The sequence below is a fragment of the Protopterus annectens genome, chromosome 6.part0 (assembly GCF_019279795.1).
Source record: "Protopterus annectens isolate FY-2018-M chromosome 6.part0, PAN1.0, whole genome shotgun sequence".
NCBI classification, from domain to species: domain Eukaryota; kingdom Metazoa; phylum Chordata; order Ceratodontiformes; family Protopteridae; genus Protopterus; species Protopterus annectens.
The window spans coordinates 1,065,908,717-1,065,926,491 of NC_056737.1; the positions used below are offsets into that span (position 1 = coordinate 1,065,908,717).

General features: G+C 38.4%; 1 protein-coding gene across 1 annotated transcript in view; it reads left to right on the forward strand.

The window, feature by feature from the left end:
- LOC122804682 (cholesterol 24-hydroxylase-like) overlaps positions 1–12,161 on the forward strand; it is a 491,057-nt gene extending 478,896 nt beyond the window's left edge. Inside the window, exon 15 of the mRNA XM_044074688.1 lies at positions 10,826–12,161. Within this exon, the coding sequence (XP_043930623.1) occupies positions 10,826–10,984 (159 nt within the window). The 3' untranslated portion in view covers positions 10,985–12,161. The remainder of the gene's footprint in view (positions 1–10,825) is intronic.
- Positions 12,162–17,775: the final 5,614 nt, after the last annotated feature.

Below are 17,775 nucleotides of genomic sequence, written 5' to 3' on the forward strand. Positions count from 1 at the left end.
GGAGTTGTTGTTCTTCTTGTTCTGTGAGATTCCCCTATTTTGCAATACTTTAACATATGTCAGTCCCTCTAAATAATTCTTGTTAATTCTTAACTATATCTCCCTTTCTTTTATTTCCACTCTATTTTTAAATTCCACTTTAATTTTATCCCACTTCCTAGCTATATTTTCAGAAGAAGTTTCTATGTTTAATAGCTCCTGAATAATTTCCACTACTCATGCCTTAAATTCCTCTCCTTACAGCAAATAGGTGGGAAAGTGCTAGTGTCTCATTTTTGTTTCATTACCATGTGTTTTTATTTTACTTATCATTGGCATATGATCTGAAGTAGTTATTGGGTGTGTATGAAGACTTTCAATTAAATGCACATGCTCCTGTGAAATGCAAATTCTTTCTAGCCTAGCTCAGTTTTTGAATCTTGGGAAATAATATGTAAATTCACTCCAAACTCCTAGTACTGAATACACATCTTCCATGCCAAATAGTTTCATAAATTTATTTAAAAATCTACCATCATGTCATAATATGAGGTAGTGCCAACTGTGCAGAGAGAGTAGGGCAGTGCATGTGTAACATATGCCGGTATAGCTAGCTGGTGTTTTGTAAAGAATTTTATGTCGTTTGACTATCACACTGATTTGTACAGATATTTGTGTTAATGTATTTGTAAAGTTGCTTTTGTTAAAAATGCATCAACAATGGGTCCTGCTGGACAGAAAAGAGATATGCATGTATGTCAGACAGTATTATTATAACTTATTAAATGTGTGTGTTTTAATAGCGAATTCTGGAAGGGAAAAGGTTAATCTCAGTCTAGCTAAGTTTGAAAAAAAAAGGTTGAAAATTAAATGGGTTAGTTTAAGCCATAAAGATTTTATCTTACAGGTCTGACTGCAGCCAGAGACAAAAATGTCTGGGAAAATCAGGACTAGGAATCTTGCTGTATTGTCCTTTGGGGTGAACTAATTACTACTCTGGAAGGGTGGAAGTTTCTGAAATTGCTTTATAGCTTTCAGATGCTGCAACAGATCTTAGCAAAGCTCTGAGTGTGTATTGTACCCGAGTCAGGTGAACAGAGGGGATGTCATTCTATAACCAGCACTGAAATGATTTATTTATTTACATTTGTTGACCGGGAGTGTCTGACTGGACGTAGGTCCATTTTCAGCGGAGGCCCGGGGAGAAAAGCTCCACAGTTAAAATAAACAGACAGTAGTTACATTGGATTACATAGTGATTAACAATATAACATAGCAATTACTTACAACATATTTACAGATGAAGAACATAGTGCATCAGTAGACAACTAGAATCTTTATCTGTGAAGTACGTAACAGACATTAACACATGTTACAATAAGATGTTCCTGCTGTATAATGAGTACTAGGCTTATGAGCATCTGAGCTTGCTATAATCAAGGTAGTTAGTGGAGTGGAAAGAAAGGTAGTGGTTGGATGGGGTGGGTGATTTTAGAGTGGGAGTTGCAAGGGCATAGCCAGCATCTTTTTAGGTGTGCTTTTAGTAAAGTTTTGAAGTGGGTGCATGATGGTACGGAGGTAACTGTGGGTGGAAGGGAGTTCCATAATTTGGCTATGGTGCAAGAGAATAGTGCTTCACCAGAAGAGTTATTGGCTTTAGTGATCTGCAAGTGATTTCTGTTGCTGGATCTTACTGGTCTGGTGGTGCGATAGGGTTGGAGTAGATTCTGGAGGGATGGACAGTTAGTGGATGGTTTACTGGTTTGTGGGCGAGTGAGAGTTGATACCATTGAAGGAGGTGAGGGAGTTCAAGCCAGCCCAGTTCAGCAAGTGAGAGACAGTGGTGACTATGGTAGGATGCCCCTGTGGCGAATTTGGCGATTTTGTTGTAGCAGGTCTCTAGCTTGTTTAGATCGCATTGCCTTAGGTTGGTATATATTGGAGAGGCATAAAGTAGGGTGGAGATAAGGTGGGAATTTGCTATTGAAATCTTTCCTGCTTTGGTGAGAAGTAGTTTTTTGCAGACATTTTTTATGGTCATGGATATGTGAATGTCATATTTTAGTTTATTGTCTGTTTCCACTCCTAGCAATTTGGTGTGTTCAGTTGGGTATATAGTGGTGTTGTCTTTTGCTGTGATGTTAAAGTGAGAGTTGTTTTGAGTATGTTTGGTGGGTTGGAAGATGAGTAGTTTAGTTCTGTTTGGGTTGAGTATTAATTGGGCATCGGATAACCAAGTTTCAACAGAGGAAAAGGCTTCCTGTGTGACTTTTTGCAGTTTGGGTAGGGACTGGGCTGAGCAGATGATGGTTGAGTCATCTGCGTATTGTATGAGTGTGCCATGTTTGGTGGCAGAGGCTAGATTATTGGTGAAAACAGAGAAGAGTAGGGGTCCAAGGATGGATCCTTGGGGAACCCCTATGGAGACAGGTAGTTGGGGAGATATGTCATTCTGCCATACAATGGATTTTTGGTGGTCAGACAGGTAACTCTGAAACCAGTTGGTGACTGATTGAGAGAAGGATAGGTTATTGAGGACAGAGATAAGTTGCTTGTGTGGGACCATGTCAAATGCTTTAGATAGGTCTAGGAAAGTAGCAGAGGAGAGATAGCCATTGTTTTTATGCTGAAGGATAGTGTTAGTAAAATGTTATGCATTTTATATAGGCAAAACGGAAAGATCACTCAAGAAGAGAGTATATGAGCATCTGTATGCTGTAGGCAGAAAAGATTTAACAAATGCTCTTGCCAGGCACATACATGATGAACCTGATCATGGCTTTGTATTTTCGGTCATTCAACAAATCAATATCAGTATTAGGGGTGGACCATGGCAACTTTGGTTAGAAGAACAAGAATTACTATGGCAAATTAGAACAGCAGCTTATATTTCTCCAGGTCTTAATGAGTATGCATCACTAAAAAGCATACTAAAATTAAAAGCATTAATGAGGCGATGCTAGTCTAGTTGGCTAGGTACAAGTAATAATTATAATTATAATTATTATTATTAAATAAATATAACATAATATAAGACATGTAATAATATATGTTACGAGAATAACAATTATTGGCGAGTGTCGTTTTGTTGTGTTTTGTTTTGTTTTGTTTTATTTTATTTTATTTTGTTTAAATGCTGCTAAATATGAATTTTAATATTGGAGTAAAACATGATATTATGGTGTAGGGTTGAGAAATAATAATCATCATTCTCAACCAATTAATTTTTTAACTTAAAGTGAGGTTAATTTATTGTGAATCAATATATACATTTATATATTTTTATTATTCTATAGTTCAAATCATAGTTTACATGTATTTTATACAAACATTCATTTACATGTAAAATGTTCATATTTATTCTGTTTTGTTGGGAAAAACTACAGCCTTCTTGTATGTATTTATTTTAGACAGGATATTAACAGTTTGGTCATCTAAGCATAATTAATGAATCATTCAATTAACAAAAATGTAATCTCATTAAGCCATGCATTTAAAGAAGGCATCATGGTTGTCATTTTGTGTATGTCTGATGAAGGTTGGGGGATTACCTCGACCGAAAGCGCTTACTACATTAAACAGTCCGTGCAACTTTTTGGTCTCTGCTTGGTTCGTTTCTACTATTTTTTGGATTTTTTGGATTTTAGTAAAGGAGAGTGTTAGTAAAGGAGAGTAAGGCAGTGGTGGTGCTATGGTTTGGTCGGAAACCATGCTGAGTACTGGAAAGGAGGTTGTTAGTAAGAGGTAGTCTGAGACCTGAGAGTGTATGCATCTCTCTAGTATTTTGGAGAGTGGAGACAGAATAGCTATGGGGCGGTAACTGGTTAGTTCTGTGGAGGGTCCGCCTTTGTGGAGGGGAATTATATGTGATACTTTCCACAGTGAGGGAACGTAACTTTCTGACAGAGATTGGTTAATCAAGATGGATACTGGGTAGGCCAGAGCATCAGCTGCGATTTGTAGGTATTCACTTGGGAGGTTGTCTGCTGCTAATTTGGTGGGCTTAAGTTTAGTTCAGAGTTTTCTTATGTTGGAGGTAGGTACAGGAGAAAAAGAGAAGGCAGTGGGGAGATTACGAGTTGAAGGTGTGGGTTGGAGGGTAGGGGGTGTGTTGTTTAGCTAGTGATAGTATGCTTTGTGTGAAGTGTGTGTTGAATGAGGTAGCAATATTTTCTGAGGAGTGAGGGATGTTAGGAGGAGGGGTACTGACTTTACCTGGGTGGAGGATGGAGTTTATGGAGGACCAGAATTGTTTGGGGCTGTGTTGGGAGGAGTCTAGGGCAGACTGGCAGTATTGCAATTTGTCCTGTTTTATTAGCTTTTTGACTCTATTGCATAGTTCTAGGAATTTCTGTCTAGTTGAGGGGATTTTGGTTTTGCGCCAGTGCTCCCAGGCTTTATCCCTGTTTTTCATTTCTGACTTAGTGGTTTTCTGTAGCCATGGGGAGGGTTGTGCTTTGGTTCTGGAAAGTCTTATGGGGGCATGGTAATTAAGGATGCTCAGGAAGATAGTATTAAAAAATTCAACTGCGTCATCAAGACTGAGGTACTTTAGAGGATGCCAGTTACATTCTTTGAGGGATGAGATGAATGTGAGTGGGTTAAAGTTGAGTTTTTTACGCATTTGACAGTAGATGACAGGTTTAGGATTTTATTAGATATTAGTGACAGATATTCCAGTACTCTGACAGCAGCACTTTGTTTTTCTGAACCTGACAAGAAAGATCTCACACAGATATCTTATACATCCTCACATGTCATCTTGCCTTGCTATAGTAAGCAACTCATCACTCATCATCTTGACTTGCTTTAGTGTGTAACCAGGGAACAGTAATCTTATACTTAGAAAAATATAGTGAGATTAGTTAAATATTGTTTTTCTGCATCTCTATGAATCTATCCAACTGTGTTATTTTTTATATCTCCTGTGATTGAAACTCTAGTGTTTATTGTAACTAGATATTCAGTATTCTCATGTTTTCTATTTTATTACTTATTATTAAATATTTCTATACCTTTCATTGTGGCTGGTCTTATAAAGAATATTGATAACATTTTGAGAGTACTTATGCTTATTTTAGTGACACTGTGGCTACTAAAAGCCTTGCTAATTTGATCAAATTCTACTATTTGTATTAATATTAATTTTACTCAGGTCTATATTAGATAATTGAACTTTCAAAAGTTTGACTGTCATATGGTCCACACCATATTATCGAACTTTTTAAAGTTCGAACATCTAATAAAAAAAAATACACAAATAACCTACCTGAACATTTTAAGCAGGGGGCAAGCCCCCTACACCCCCCATACCCCCTGCTCTTTAAATATAACAAGTCTGAGATCGCATTACAATTCAGGAAAAGGGAAATCTTCCCATTCCAAGCTGAACAGAGATCTCCGTTAAAACATTTGAACTTTCAAAAATTCGATCATATGATGTCAACCATATGACACTCAAACTTTTGAAAGTTTGATTATCTAATATAGATCCATTTTACTCAGTATAATTGGGTATCCTTGTAAGAGCCTTAGAGTAGCTGACTGATGGCAGAGTAATTACTTTATAGTCTGGGGGGGAGGGCACAGCTGGTAAATCTATGCCAGCCTTTCCCAGTTGTGTATGTGAGTTTGTGAAAATCAGATATTCAAGAGTGTGTGTCAGCAACTTGGGACAGGGACACAGAGCTCCAAAGTGGTTAGTGTGGAGTCTTGTTTGGGGCCTGGAGAGAGAAAGACAGTCTAGCCCCAGGTCTGCAGTATGCTTCCTGTGTGATCTTATGGGAAATTGTGCTTGGTTCAGAGATCTGCATCTGAAAATACTGTGTGTATCAATTTTTGTTCCTAGTGGCTATCCATCATCAGTGTCAGTGGTGAGGATTGAGGCTCCTTGATTACTGGCCTAGAGTAGGGACTGTCACACCTCCTTTGTTATATTTTCCCTTCTGGGTCCCTAGACACAACTTCACTGTTGCAAATTAAATTCCAGTCCCCACCTATAAGCAATATTCCTTGCTGAAAGCTGATTATTTCTCCCAGAATTTTCTTACGCTCCATTGTAGCAGTTTTTGGTAGAATATAAATACATGCCAATGTAATCCCCCACCCTTGCCAGTAGCTCCTTAGTACTACACATCTACCATTATTATCTTTTTTTTATCCTCTACTATTACGTTTGGAGCTCCTCTTGCAATTGTTGTAAGTACTCCTGTCTTCCTTTGCCATAGGTATTCCACTGAATAACCATCTTGAAAACCTTTCTTTATCAAATTCACAAGTTCAGTTCTTTCCAAGTGTGTCTCCTGTATCATAGCTATTTACACTCTTCATTTTAATATAGTTCCCACTGTTTTTTGTATTTATCTATGATACCATTAATGTTTAAAGACATTATAGAAAGCATCATATTCTTGAGAAATTTTTATTCCCACCTTTTATGTATAACAGTTTTTTGTTAAATGTCTAGTTCCATCTTTTGTGTTACATGCATGTACTGTTTGGCAGATTAATCTTTTATGCAGTTGTCTCTTGTCACGTCCATTTGAGCCTGTGTCACATATTACAGAACTTTTTGTTTTATTGAAAACCCTCAAACAAAAATACACACACACAGTAGCCCAAAAAACCTATTAACTTAGTAACACACAAAACTATGTACATCTTCAAATATTGAAGTTTTACCCTCCTAATAGGAACAAATTTTCAGAAATGACCGCCACAAACGCAGACTCGAGCTAACCTAAAAGAAAGGTCGTCCATGCTAAGACGCATAGTACAGCTTGTAGTTCTGTTAAATGCTGTCTGGTTTTGTCTTATCTTTATACCTCTCTCAGCTGGGAAAACACTTGAATGTTTTCAGAAAATGTTTTCTCCAAGCCATTTCTCTTTATCAGATTGTTTGCTACAGACACAAGCACCAGACACAAAACTTTTTACCAGAAGGAAAGCCTTTTAATATTCAATATTCTTTGTCATTTACTTACTTTCTCTTAAAACATATTACTAGATTATCTAATGGCCTTAACCCAGTCATTCCTCTATGCAAGAATGAGAAAAAGCACACTAATTTTTCCTTTGTCATGCTCCTTTAACCAGATCTTTTTTTTTTTTTTTTACATTGCAGCGCATTCATTTCTTAAAAACTGAACAAGGAGAAAGAGAGAAGGAGGGAAAAAGAAAAAAAAAACAGGAGCACCTATTTTCATTAGTATCACCATTACACTTAAAAATAACTGAAAAAATATTTTATAACAGGCAAAGAAAACATGTACTATTTAAATAGTACTATTAAGAAAAAAAATGTTTTACTTAATTAACTTTCTCCCTCCTCTTCCCCTCTCCTAAGTATTTTTCTGAATATTAATGACATGAAGTGGGTCATATGCTTTAGTGCTTTTCCTCTGTCACAGTTTTGTCAGAATCAACTCCGTCTGCTGGTAAGATTGCATCTTTAATATTAAAGGTCTAGGTTGTTTTTTCATAGCCAGGTTTGGAGCATACACATGATGTGCCCATTCAGTTAACAATTCCTGTTGTGGAACACCAGTCCAGTTGCTTATTTGTGCTTTCATAAAATTAATACAGTCTGTTCCTTCCAGCCTCTCGAGTACAGCAGAAAATCACAGGTTTTCCCTACATGCTCTTTCCTCTAATTCTGTTATTTTTTGAAACATCTGTTCTTGTGCAGTGTCATATTCAGCCAGCCTTTTCTTCATTTCAACATCTGAGTTTTGCAGTTTTATCACCTTATCAGAATATCTGTTTAAAGTTTCTTTCATTTTTTTCCAGCCTTTTTATTGTTTGAGTTGATGTACTCCATCAGTGTTTAATTTATTTTAGTCAGGTCTGTGTGCAGTTGCCTTATACTTTCCTCTAAGTTACTGGAAGCCATGTCTGGACCTTGCACTGCTTTTTGCTGAACAGCTACAGTACTTTTCACAGTCAGTGTCTTTTGTTGCCTTTTGTAACTGATTTCCTTTCCTGGCATCCAGGCAGTGCACTTATTAGCCAGTCACTGAAATTTACCCAGGAATCTAGGTCCACTGACTTTGTCTGCTAAGTTTCTATTTTCACACTAGGAGAGCTAGAATTAAACTGTTACTCAGTGTGCATCCATCTTGGAAGTCCACTGGGTGAGCAAATTGGTATAACTAAGAAATGATTTTTATTTTCAGCTGTGATACAGAATCAGAATTGCCTAGACATAGTAAGGCCTTGCTAAGTCTAATTACGGTGGCTGCCAAAAAAAAAAAAAGCAATTACTATTACTAGAAAATGGAAATCAAAGTCTAAACTAACTGTATTAGAAGTAGTGAATACAGTAACAGAGTTAAAACAAGTGGAAATTAGATATTTAGAAAAGAGCAGGAGCAAATTACATAGAAAAATGGGAATTGTGGGAACAATACATTCAGAATAATGTTTTGGAGGAGGAATGAGGTTTAAAAGAAGGCAGGATTTGAATGAGCTATTTAATGTCTGACTGACAATGACTGGATAGACTATAAGTGATATATAATGTTTGCAACTAAAATATGTCAATATGGTTTGTTTTCATTTAAATACATGTATGATTGCCTATGTCATAAGTGATAATTTAATTATGATGATTATTGTTTGTTAAAAAAAGATACCGTAGTATGAGAGAGCATCATAGCTTGCTAATACAGCTTTGGCAAAGCTTAGCAGTTTGATAAATATTTCAGAGAAGCCATTCAATCACAAAACATATAGAAAAGAGTTGTTGTGTTTCCTGAATCACACAATGTTTTTTCTTTGCTTTCGTTTATTCCCTACAGGCTGCAGGCATACCGATCAATATAAATAAATGTAACTGTTCTCACCATTTAAGTGCCAAGAGGTGCCTGTTTCATCTTTTAGGTTCAGCAAAGTGTGCTTGAAGTCGCTATCATTCCTGACAGAAAGGACATTTATTTTTTTCTTTTACATTGCAAGGCATTCTTGCTAAAAATACAAAATTACTCACTGCAATGCAGGAGCCAAGAGATGCCTGTGGAAGAATGATTGTGAATTAAACAGCCTAATGATTTATTTATTTATTTATTTATTTATTTATTTTAGTTTATATTTCTGTTAACTTGCAAGGCCTGATAAGCACAAGTGCCATTTATTAGGGTGAACACATGCTCTAAGTCCGACAATATTCATTCAGATTGTGGTACTTAAAACTCAGGTAATTTGGTAGAACTTGTTTGCAACTCATTGCATTACTACTGTAACATATATGATGGGGATGATAAAAAAACTTTGTTCTGACTATTTGAAGGCTAAAATGTGCCTGCTTCATCCTTTATGTTTAGGTATGTGAGCTTCCATAGTAAAACATGAATAAAGTCACTTATGATTTTGAAAATTTTTTTGGACATTTTTTCTTTAAAGTATTTCTCGCATGTTCACTCATTTTTATTTATTAATTCTGTGGATATCCACTTATTCAGTTCAGGGTTGCAGGGAGAGGTTGTGCCTATCACAACACTCAGTAGATGCAAGGTTGGAAACAAACTATATTAACTCTATATCTAATACCGGTCTGTTGTGGGATGCACACGCGCATGCGCGCACACACACACACACACACACACACACACACACACGAGTAATTTGTAGGATTGCCCTTTCACCTATGGCATTTCTTTAAGGTGTGGGACGAAACTGGAGCAGCCACCAAAAAAAAGCACTGTACAGACATGGGGAGGGCAATGCAGTCTACAAATAAAAGGTACCCCAGCCAAGAATTGAACAGATGAGCATTGTGAGTCAATAACACCAGCTGATGTGCTATTAAACCAAACTGTCAAATGTGACATGTTTTATAAATCTTTGACATTTACTTCATACTGTATGCAGTAAAAAAAACAAACAAAATATGTATGTATATATATATATATATATATATATATATATATATATATATATATATATATATATATATATATATATTTACTGATTACGTTTTGTTGTACTCCCCCTGCTCTGCATTGTACTAAGGAGCTCAGTTACGTAAACTGCGATGCCCAATATTTCTCTACAACAAATGTATCGGAACATGTTTTTCTTTTTCTGTAATGAATCTCCTGCAGTAGTTTGCTTGCATCATTGCCTTTTCTCATTTAAGTAAATGCTCTACAGTTTAAAATTAAAGAAAAGTTAGGAATTATAAAACTCAGGGTTTTGTGCAAGATTTGCTATGATCTTGACAAAGATCGAAATAGGACATTTGGGGGCTAGTTTTTGAAATCATTGTAAAAAAAATATGTAAAATTAAATTTATGCAAGAATAAATATTTAGACAAAGTAAAGAAATACAGTTAGAGAAAAACACACACACACACACACACACACACACACACACACACACACACACACACATTTTCTATATAGGAAGTGTCCATTGCCAGAAGTGCTAATGTCGTCTAGTATGACTAGTTTGCAAACAAATTTTTAAAAAAGCTAACTAAAAAAACTGTTATTGCTGCAACCTGAAAAAAAAATATTTTATGAAGCACATTTCTTCAAAATCCCGAGTTCCAGTGGTCATTCTCACATTTTTTTTAAATACCTCCTAAAACTGAAATGGGAAAAACAAATTAGCTCTGCCTTTGTACAAAGCCTTGACAAAGAGTACCAAGTGAGTTGAGGACCTTTAATACACAAGTGGTAAAGAATAAAAAATATATCTGATGGTTATGTCTTATTTTAGCATTTCAACAAAGGAGAACATGGGTTTGGAGTGTGAAAGATGGAAAACCCAATGTGATACTGTCAATGCGTAAAATGTTCTATTTAATTCATGCTATATTTGTTTTGTTTTGTTTTTCTTAAACAGATGGAGGCAAAAGTGGTTTTGGCAAAACTGCTTCAGAGGTTTAACTTTAAACTTGCCCCAGGCCAGTCTTTCGAGATCAAGGACACAGGAACTTTACGGCCAAGAGATGGTGTCATTTGCACTCTGACACTGTTAACCAACAAAACTAAAGAAAGCTAGAAATAAATACTGCGGAATGTTCTGGTAAATAACCAGTGCTTGCAGAACGCTGATACAGAAAGCGACATTTGAGGCTTCATTGTTTCATCTATTTAAAAAGTTGTATTAGCTTTTCTGTTTGTGATGACGGTGTTGGGCAGGTAATGATATTTATATGGGCTGTACACCGTTCCATACAATTATGTATACTATTGATGTAGCTGCTTCTTTTGACATTACTAATTACTGCATTTCTTACTCTACAGCATCCTATAAGTGAAACTATAAATGAACATTTTTAATGTGTTATAATATTTCACTTTTACACTAATTACAAATTAGTAGGTATTATAGTCTACACAAATGTCACTTGGGTAACAATATTTTGAGTAAAGTTATGAACTGGGATGGAACTGCTGGATTGTCATGGCTCAGGAAAAAATATTTGAGTCATGGTAATGATTACTTAACAAGGAAGGGATGGGCTGTGTATATATATATATATATATATATATATATATATATATATATATATATATATATGCACACACACACACACACACACACACACACATATATATAGGAAGACCACATAACCGAGCCGAGAATGCCGCAACTTCACATGAACAAACTGTTTCCCAGGGTAAATAACCACTGGGCCAGCAAGGAGATTTACCCTTTTCCCCACTGTAGTGTGATCCTAGAATTGGAATATTTAGTTAGGGAGGTGTGGGGTGTGCAGTCCCCCACATTGGGGTGTGTGGGGGGTGTATCCCCCCCACCTGGGTTGGTTGTAGATGGTGCAGTGTGCTTTCCATGAGTTTTTGGCCTAGTGGTTATTTACCCTGGGAAATAGTTTAAGTTTGTGATTATTTGATCATGTGAAGTTTTGTCATTCTCAGCTTAGTTATGTGGTCTTTAGTTATGTGAAATTTCAGGTATTTACTGATTACTTTTTCAAAGCCAGTCATTTTTTACTTCCCATGCTCTGCATTGTACTAAGGTGCTCCGTAACATAAACTGGGATGCCCAATATTTCTTTCAGATGGACACGTGGATGGATATAAGCCTAAATTTGATTTATGGACATTAATGAAGTTGCTGGTTAGGGCAGCCATGGTGGTGCAGTGGTTAGCGTTGCCGCCTCACAGCAAGAGGTTCTCTGGTTCGATTCTCGGCTGGGCTGCCTTCTGTACGGAGTCTGCATGTCCTCCCTGTGGTCACGTGGGTTTCCCCCGTGTTCTCTGGTTTCCTCCCACATCCCAAAGACATGCAGTAGGTCAATTGGACACTCTAAATTGGCCCTAGGTGTGAGTGTGTGTGTGTGTGTGTGTGTGTGTGTGTGTGTGTGTGTGTGTGTGTGCCTTCTGTGGAAGGTTGGGTGCTGGGCTGGCAACTCGACACTGTAAAACTCCACTGCCAATCATGAGCGGACAGATGATCCGCTGTGGTGACCCCTAACTAGGAAAAGCCGAAAGAAGAAGAAGACTTTGGGGGGGGGGTTAAAGCAATAAACAAAAATAGATCATCTGCACTAACTGTAGTCTGGGATGTCACCTTTTAAGTCAAGGAATAGATACCTTTTTAATTAAAAAAAAAAAAAAAAACATGGCGGATGACGAAGGAATTGGAGAAGGGTGAGTTTTTGTTGTGGTGCACTGATAAGTGGAGTAAGGCTAGAGCTCTTCATAAGCCATTGTGGACAATATTGTTACTAGCAAAAAAGGTATTTACTAAAAAAGGGAAACATGAGGACAAGCCAACAGAGAAAGAACTTAAGTTATTAATCAAAAGACTAAGAAAGGAAGAGGAGGAGCATCAAAGGGGAAATGGTAGAAGCAAAGACAATAATCACATGTAGGCTAAGAAGTTAGATTACTTGAACAGACAAGGGTATTAATTTGGTTAAATCATGGTAGATGTAAGGTAACTGCATCTATCTGATCTGTAAGCTGCTTTTAATTCTTTGTAAATATTTAAAACTTTATTTTTGTTTTTGTTGGTTGTTTTTGTCCTCATTTTTATTATAGAATATGTTGTATTAAAATCTGAAAATCTGTAAATGGGGGGGGGGGGTATACGTTTTGGGTTAAGTAAGATATGAGTGGGCATACATATGTTTTACATGCTGACCTTTTGACCTGGTAACCTGAATGTGAAAATAAAGTTTGTTTATATCTTGAAAAAAATGAAACAACTATTTTAGCTTTTCTTGTATTGGTCTGAAATAGTCCCTTTACTTACAAAATGATGGTTCCAATCTGATGTCAAAAGCAATGTGGTCATATCTTACAAAATCCAGAGTTCTGAAATGTACTCAGAAAGAAGATACACTTTATTATAAAGAATAGGTACTTTTCTGTTATACAGAAAAGCCAAAATAAAACTGCGGATAAATACAGCCGTATCATACTGTTGCTGAGCTGTTTTGCTGGTTTATTACTTTTATGGACCTTTTCCCCAAGGCCTCCTGTTTAATTATTCTCCTGCTAAGATTGCCACACTGCACACAATTCAGGGAGAGAAAATAAGAATTAGGTGTGCAAATTCATGTCTAGTAACATATGTCTTACAGTTACACATCTATATGAAGCTTAGGAGTTCCATCCTTCTCTGTTACTGGAAAGTACCCTTCCATCCCTTCTTATAATTAACTTATCTTGTGAAAATGTTATGACTTGCAACAAAAAAGAAACTGGATGGTAATTATTTTTACAGGTGAAATTATATCAATTTTTTGTTTGTGTCATCTTTGCTTCTATCACTGATTCAGCGGCCATGCATCTTTCTGTTGGAGAGCAATTAGTTTTAGTTAATGTGAAGTAATTTCTTATTTAAATAATTTAATGCTTTAAATAAGAAAGGCATCTAAACTATGTACTACTGATTTGTAAAATATCATTATTGTCAGCAATATGTTTATAAGTAGACAAATGCAGGATTTATAAGATTTTAGTTCTAACGTTTAAAATAAAATTCTATAATTTGATTACACCATGAATTTTTATGATAGTTTGTATGCAGTTGCTGAAAAAATTCTGAAGTATCCCCCTCACAAGTAAACTGATCTGAGTTTTATTGATAATGTTACTGCTTTGCGTTTCTTTTTATAACTGATGAAATCAAGTTTTGTTCACTTAGTGATGTTTAAGTAGTTAAAGCTGTTTTGTCTTTTGATTCTCTAACATAGGTTCATAGGGTCATAGGTTCATACTAGGCTATCTGCCCTAGGGCATTTATAAGCCTAGCCAGAGTGTGTTTGGCTTTCGCCACCCATTTTAAATTAATTTTGCTATGCCCTTTTTCGAGTTTAGTATACTGTGCCTCTGTCTAACAGTGACACAGAAGTGATACCCGGGGTAAACCTACGATCTCCCATCCACTCATCAAGATTCCTCTTGAAGAGAGTCAATGAGGGACTCTGCCTAACCTGGACTGGGATTTTATTCCAGAGTGAAGGGAGCCTCTGGGTTATGAATCTGTCCCTCCAGCATGTCCTATTTATTTCAGTGCTGAGGTTCAAGTCTCTCAAGCACGTGGCTCGATGGGATTTGGATTTTCTGAGGTGCAGCATGTCCATTAATTCCGGATTGGACATGGCTTTATACGTCAGGCACAGATCGCCTCTGAACAGGCGGTATGCCACTGAGTAGAACTGGAGTTTCTTTAACCGGGCAGCATATGGCATCTGTTTGAGCCCTTTGATCCTCTTGGTGAGGTACTTTTGGGGTCTTTACAGTTGCTGCAGGTGTTTGGTAAGGTACATCCCAAAAGGGGCATTGTACTCGATTTTGGGCCTGATGAGGGATGAGTAAAGAGGCACGATGACCTCCCCTGATCTAGATGTGAATCTCTTCATGATTAGGTGGGCTATATGAAATGTTTTTCTAACCACTTTGGCCACGTGGTTTTCAAATGAGAGATTGCTATCTACTTGGGTCCCCAGGTCCCTAATTACTTCTTCCATACTTAATGGATTACCACCTATGTGGTAATTTGTAGGCACTTTGTTTTTGCCAAAGGGGATGACTATACACTTTTTGGCATTTAGCTTGAGGCCATGGCTCTGACACCAGTTGTCTGTTTCTATGAGGCCCTTTTGTAGGATGCTTGTGTCGGCTGGAGAGTCGATTATGGCGCCTAGTTTGCAGTCATCTGCGAACTTGGTCAGCCACAGTCCTTCCATGTTGGCCTGTACCTCCGAGAAATATATACCGAACAAGAGAGGTCCCAGGACTGAGTCTTGTGGGACACCACTTGTAACTGGTTTGGAGTCTGACATGGCTCCAGCAATTCTAACCATGTGGGTTCTGTCCTTGAGCCAGTTTGCAACCCATATAGTGACATAGGGATTTATATTTAAGCTGGTGAGCTTATCTGTAATGCCCGAGTGGGGTATTGTATCAAAGGTTTTTGCGAGGTCCAGGTAGGCTGTGTGGACCACCTTCCCCTCGTCAATGGTCTTGGTGACTGTTTGAAAGAAATCGACCAGGTTTAAGAAGCAGGATCTGCCCTTAACAAAGCTGAACTGGGTAGGATCCAGTGTCTGCAGGTCCCCAATATCTTTATTTATGAGGTCCATGATGATCCTTTCCATAGACCATGCTAGTCAGGCTTATGGGGCGATAGTTTCCAGGATCCGTTGAGGCACCACCTTTGTGGAGAGGGACCACTGTTGCTGTACACCACTCTTTGGGTACATATCCTGTAGTAAGGCTGAGATTGAACAGAAGTTTTACGTTTGGGCTTAGCTCTTCTTGGAGTTCATGTAGGACACAGCCCGGGACACCATCTGGTCCCATTGACGCATGTTTTTTGCTTTGGAGAGGGCGGCTCTTACCTGAGCATCTGAGATGTCAGGGGGGCAGCACTCTGCTGGGATAGATATTTGCCCTTTTGGTGGGGGGGGAGAAGTTTGCACTGAACCTGTCAGCTAGGATGTTGGCAATGTCTGTGGGTTCGGTGTATTTTTCTGTCATTTTGGACTAATTCTGAGCATAACTGGGAATTCCCACCCAGGTTCCTAACATAACTAAAGAAAGCCTTGTGATTATCCTTAGTGTCCTGTGCAATTTTTCTCTCGAAGCTGGCCTTAGACGATTTTATGAGTGCCCATAGTTTTTTGCTAATACTGATCAGAGATGCTTTCCCTTTTTGGGATTTTGCTCTATCATGTAATAGCTTCCTGCTTCTATTGTACAGTTTGTTTATGGCTGGGATCCACCAGACAGGACGCCTGCCTTTGGAGGATTGGGTCTTGGTTTTATTTGGGATTGCATGATCCATGCATTCCTGAAGGTGTTCATAGAATGCGTTTATAAAGGATTCTGCGATCTGGGCCGTATTTTCCACAGGCCCGGGGGCTTTGAAGGATTCCACCTCGGTTTTGAGGAGTGTGAAATTTGCTTTAGAGAAGTTTTTCACTGTGGTTTTCTGGGCAGGGGGTGGGGTCGGGATGTGAATATCTAGTGAGATTAGTTTATGGTCTGATCTTACCAGTGAGGGATACACTTCTGGTCTGGAGCATAGAGCCCCCATGTTGGTGATGATCAGGTCCAGTATGTTTTCCCCTCTTGTGGGAGTGGTAACAAGTTGTTCCAGAGCATTTGAGTTTATAAATTCTAGGAACCTTTGGGCAAGGGTGTTGGAGCTAGAGTAATGCTCCCAGTCTATGTTTGGGTAGTTGAAGTCGCCCAATATAATGGTGTTTGTAGAGACCTTCATATTTTCCAGTGTTCTCAGGAAGGCCGAGTGGGGTTCCTGGGTTTGGGAGGGTGGTCTGTAGCAGGCTATAAACTGGAAGGCAGTTTTACCCACTGTTAGTTGCACATGGATAGTCTCTGATGCTTCGTGCTGTGCCACCAACCTGGAGGTGTGGGTATCTTTGACGAATATTGATACTACCCCTCCTTTTGTGGTTCGGTCCAAGTTTTGGGGCTGAAAAGCATGGTATGAGGTATAACCTGGTAGTGCTGGGGTGCTCTCAGGAGCCTTGAACCAGGTTTCTGTTACTGCACAGATATCAATGTTCTCCATGCTAAGGAGAGTTTTGAGTGCATGCATCTTGAGGTTTAGACTTCTGGCATTGAGTAGCATTACTCTTAGTTTCTTATCCCTTGTGATACCTATGGAGGTGGGTTTGTCTTTTGAGCCTTGCCTAAAAAAGGCACTATGGGGGTGGCAAGAGCCTTTGCCAATATCCAAAAGCCCAGGGGTGACAGGTGCAAGCCGTCCCTAGTGAAGCATCGTAGCTTGTCGAACATGTCATCCCAGGCTGACAGGCACTGGATCCCCTTTGAATGACACCAATACTTAAGCCAATTGTTGAAATTGATCATCTTGTCTTCATATTGTGGAATGATTCTTGGTGAGGGTAAGATGCTACTCAAGGTCAGGGTCATACCGGCCTGGGCTACATGCTCAGAGAGCTCCTCTATGTCTCTTTTCATCTAGTCCAGGGAGGTACATCTCAGGTCATTCACACCAGCATGGACAATGACTGAGTCATACTTGTACTTGCCTTGGAGTGACCTAAGTGCTTGTGTTATGTGGCGGATCCTAGCGCCTGACAGGCAGCTCACCGTGACCCTCTCCTTGTTCAGCCTGGTGAGTGGGACATCAGTGTGCCTGACGATAGAGTCACCTATTACAAGTGTATCAGGTGTGTTGTTTAGCCTTAAGGGCTGTGACTGTTCGGCACACTGGCTTTGTGAGCTATGTGTTGCAAGTATTTTGTTTTAGGGTAGCGGTTGCTTGGGTGTCTGCTTTGGTGGTCTCTGCTGCTTAGGCAGATTTTTATTTAGAGCCTCCGA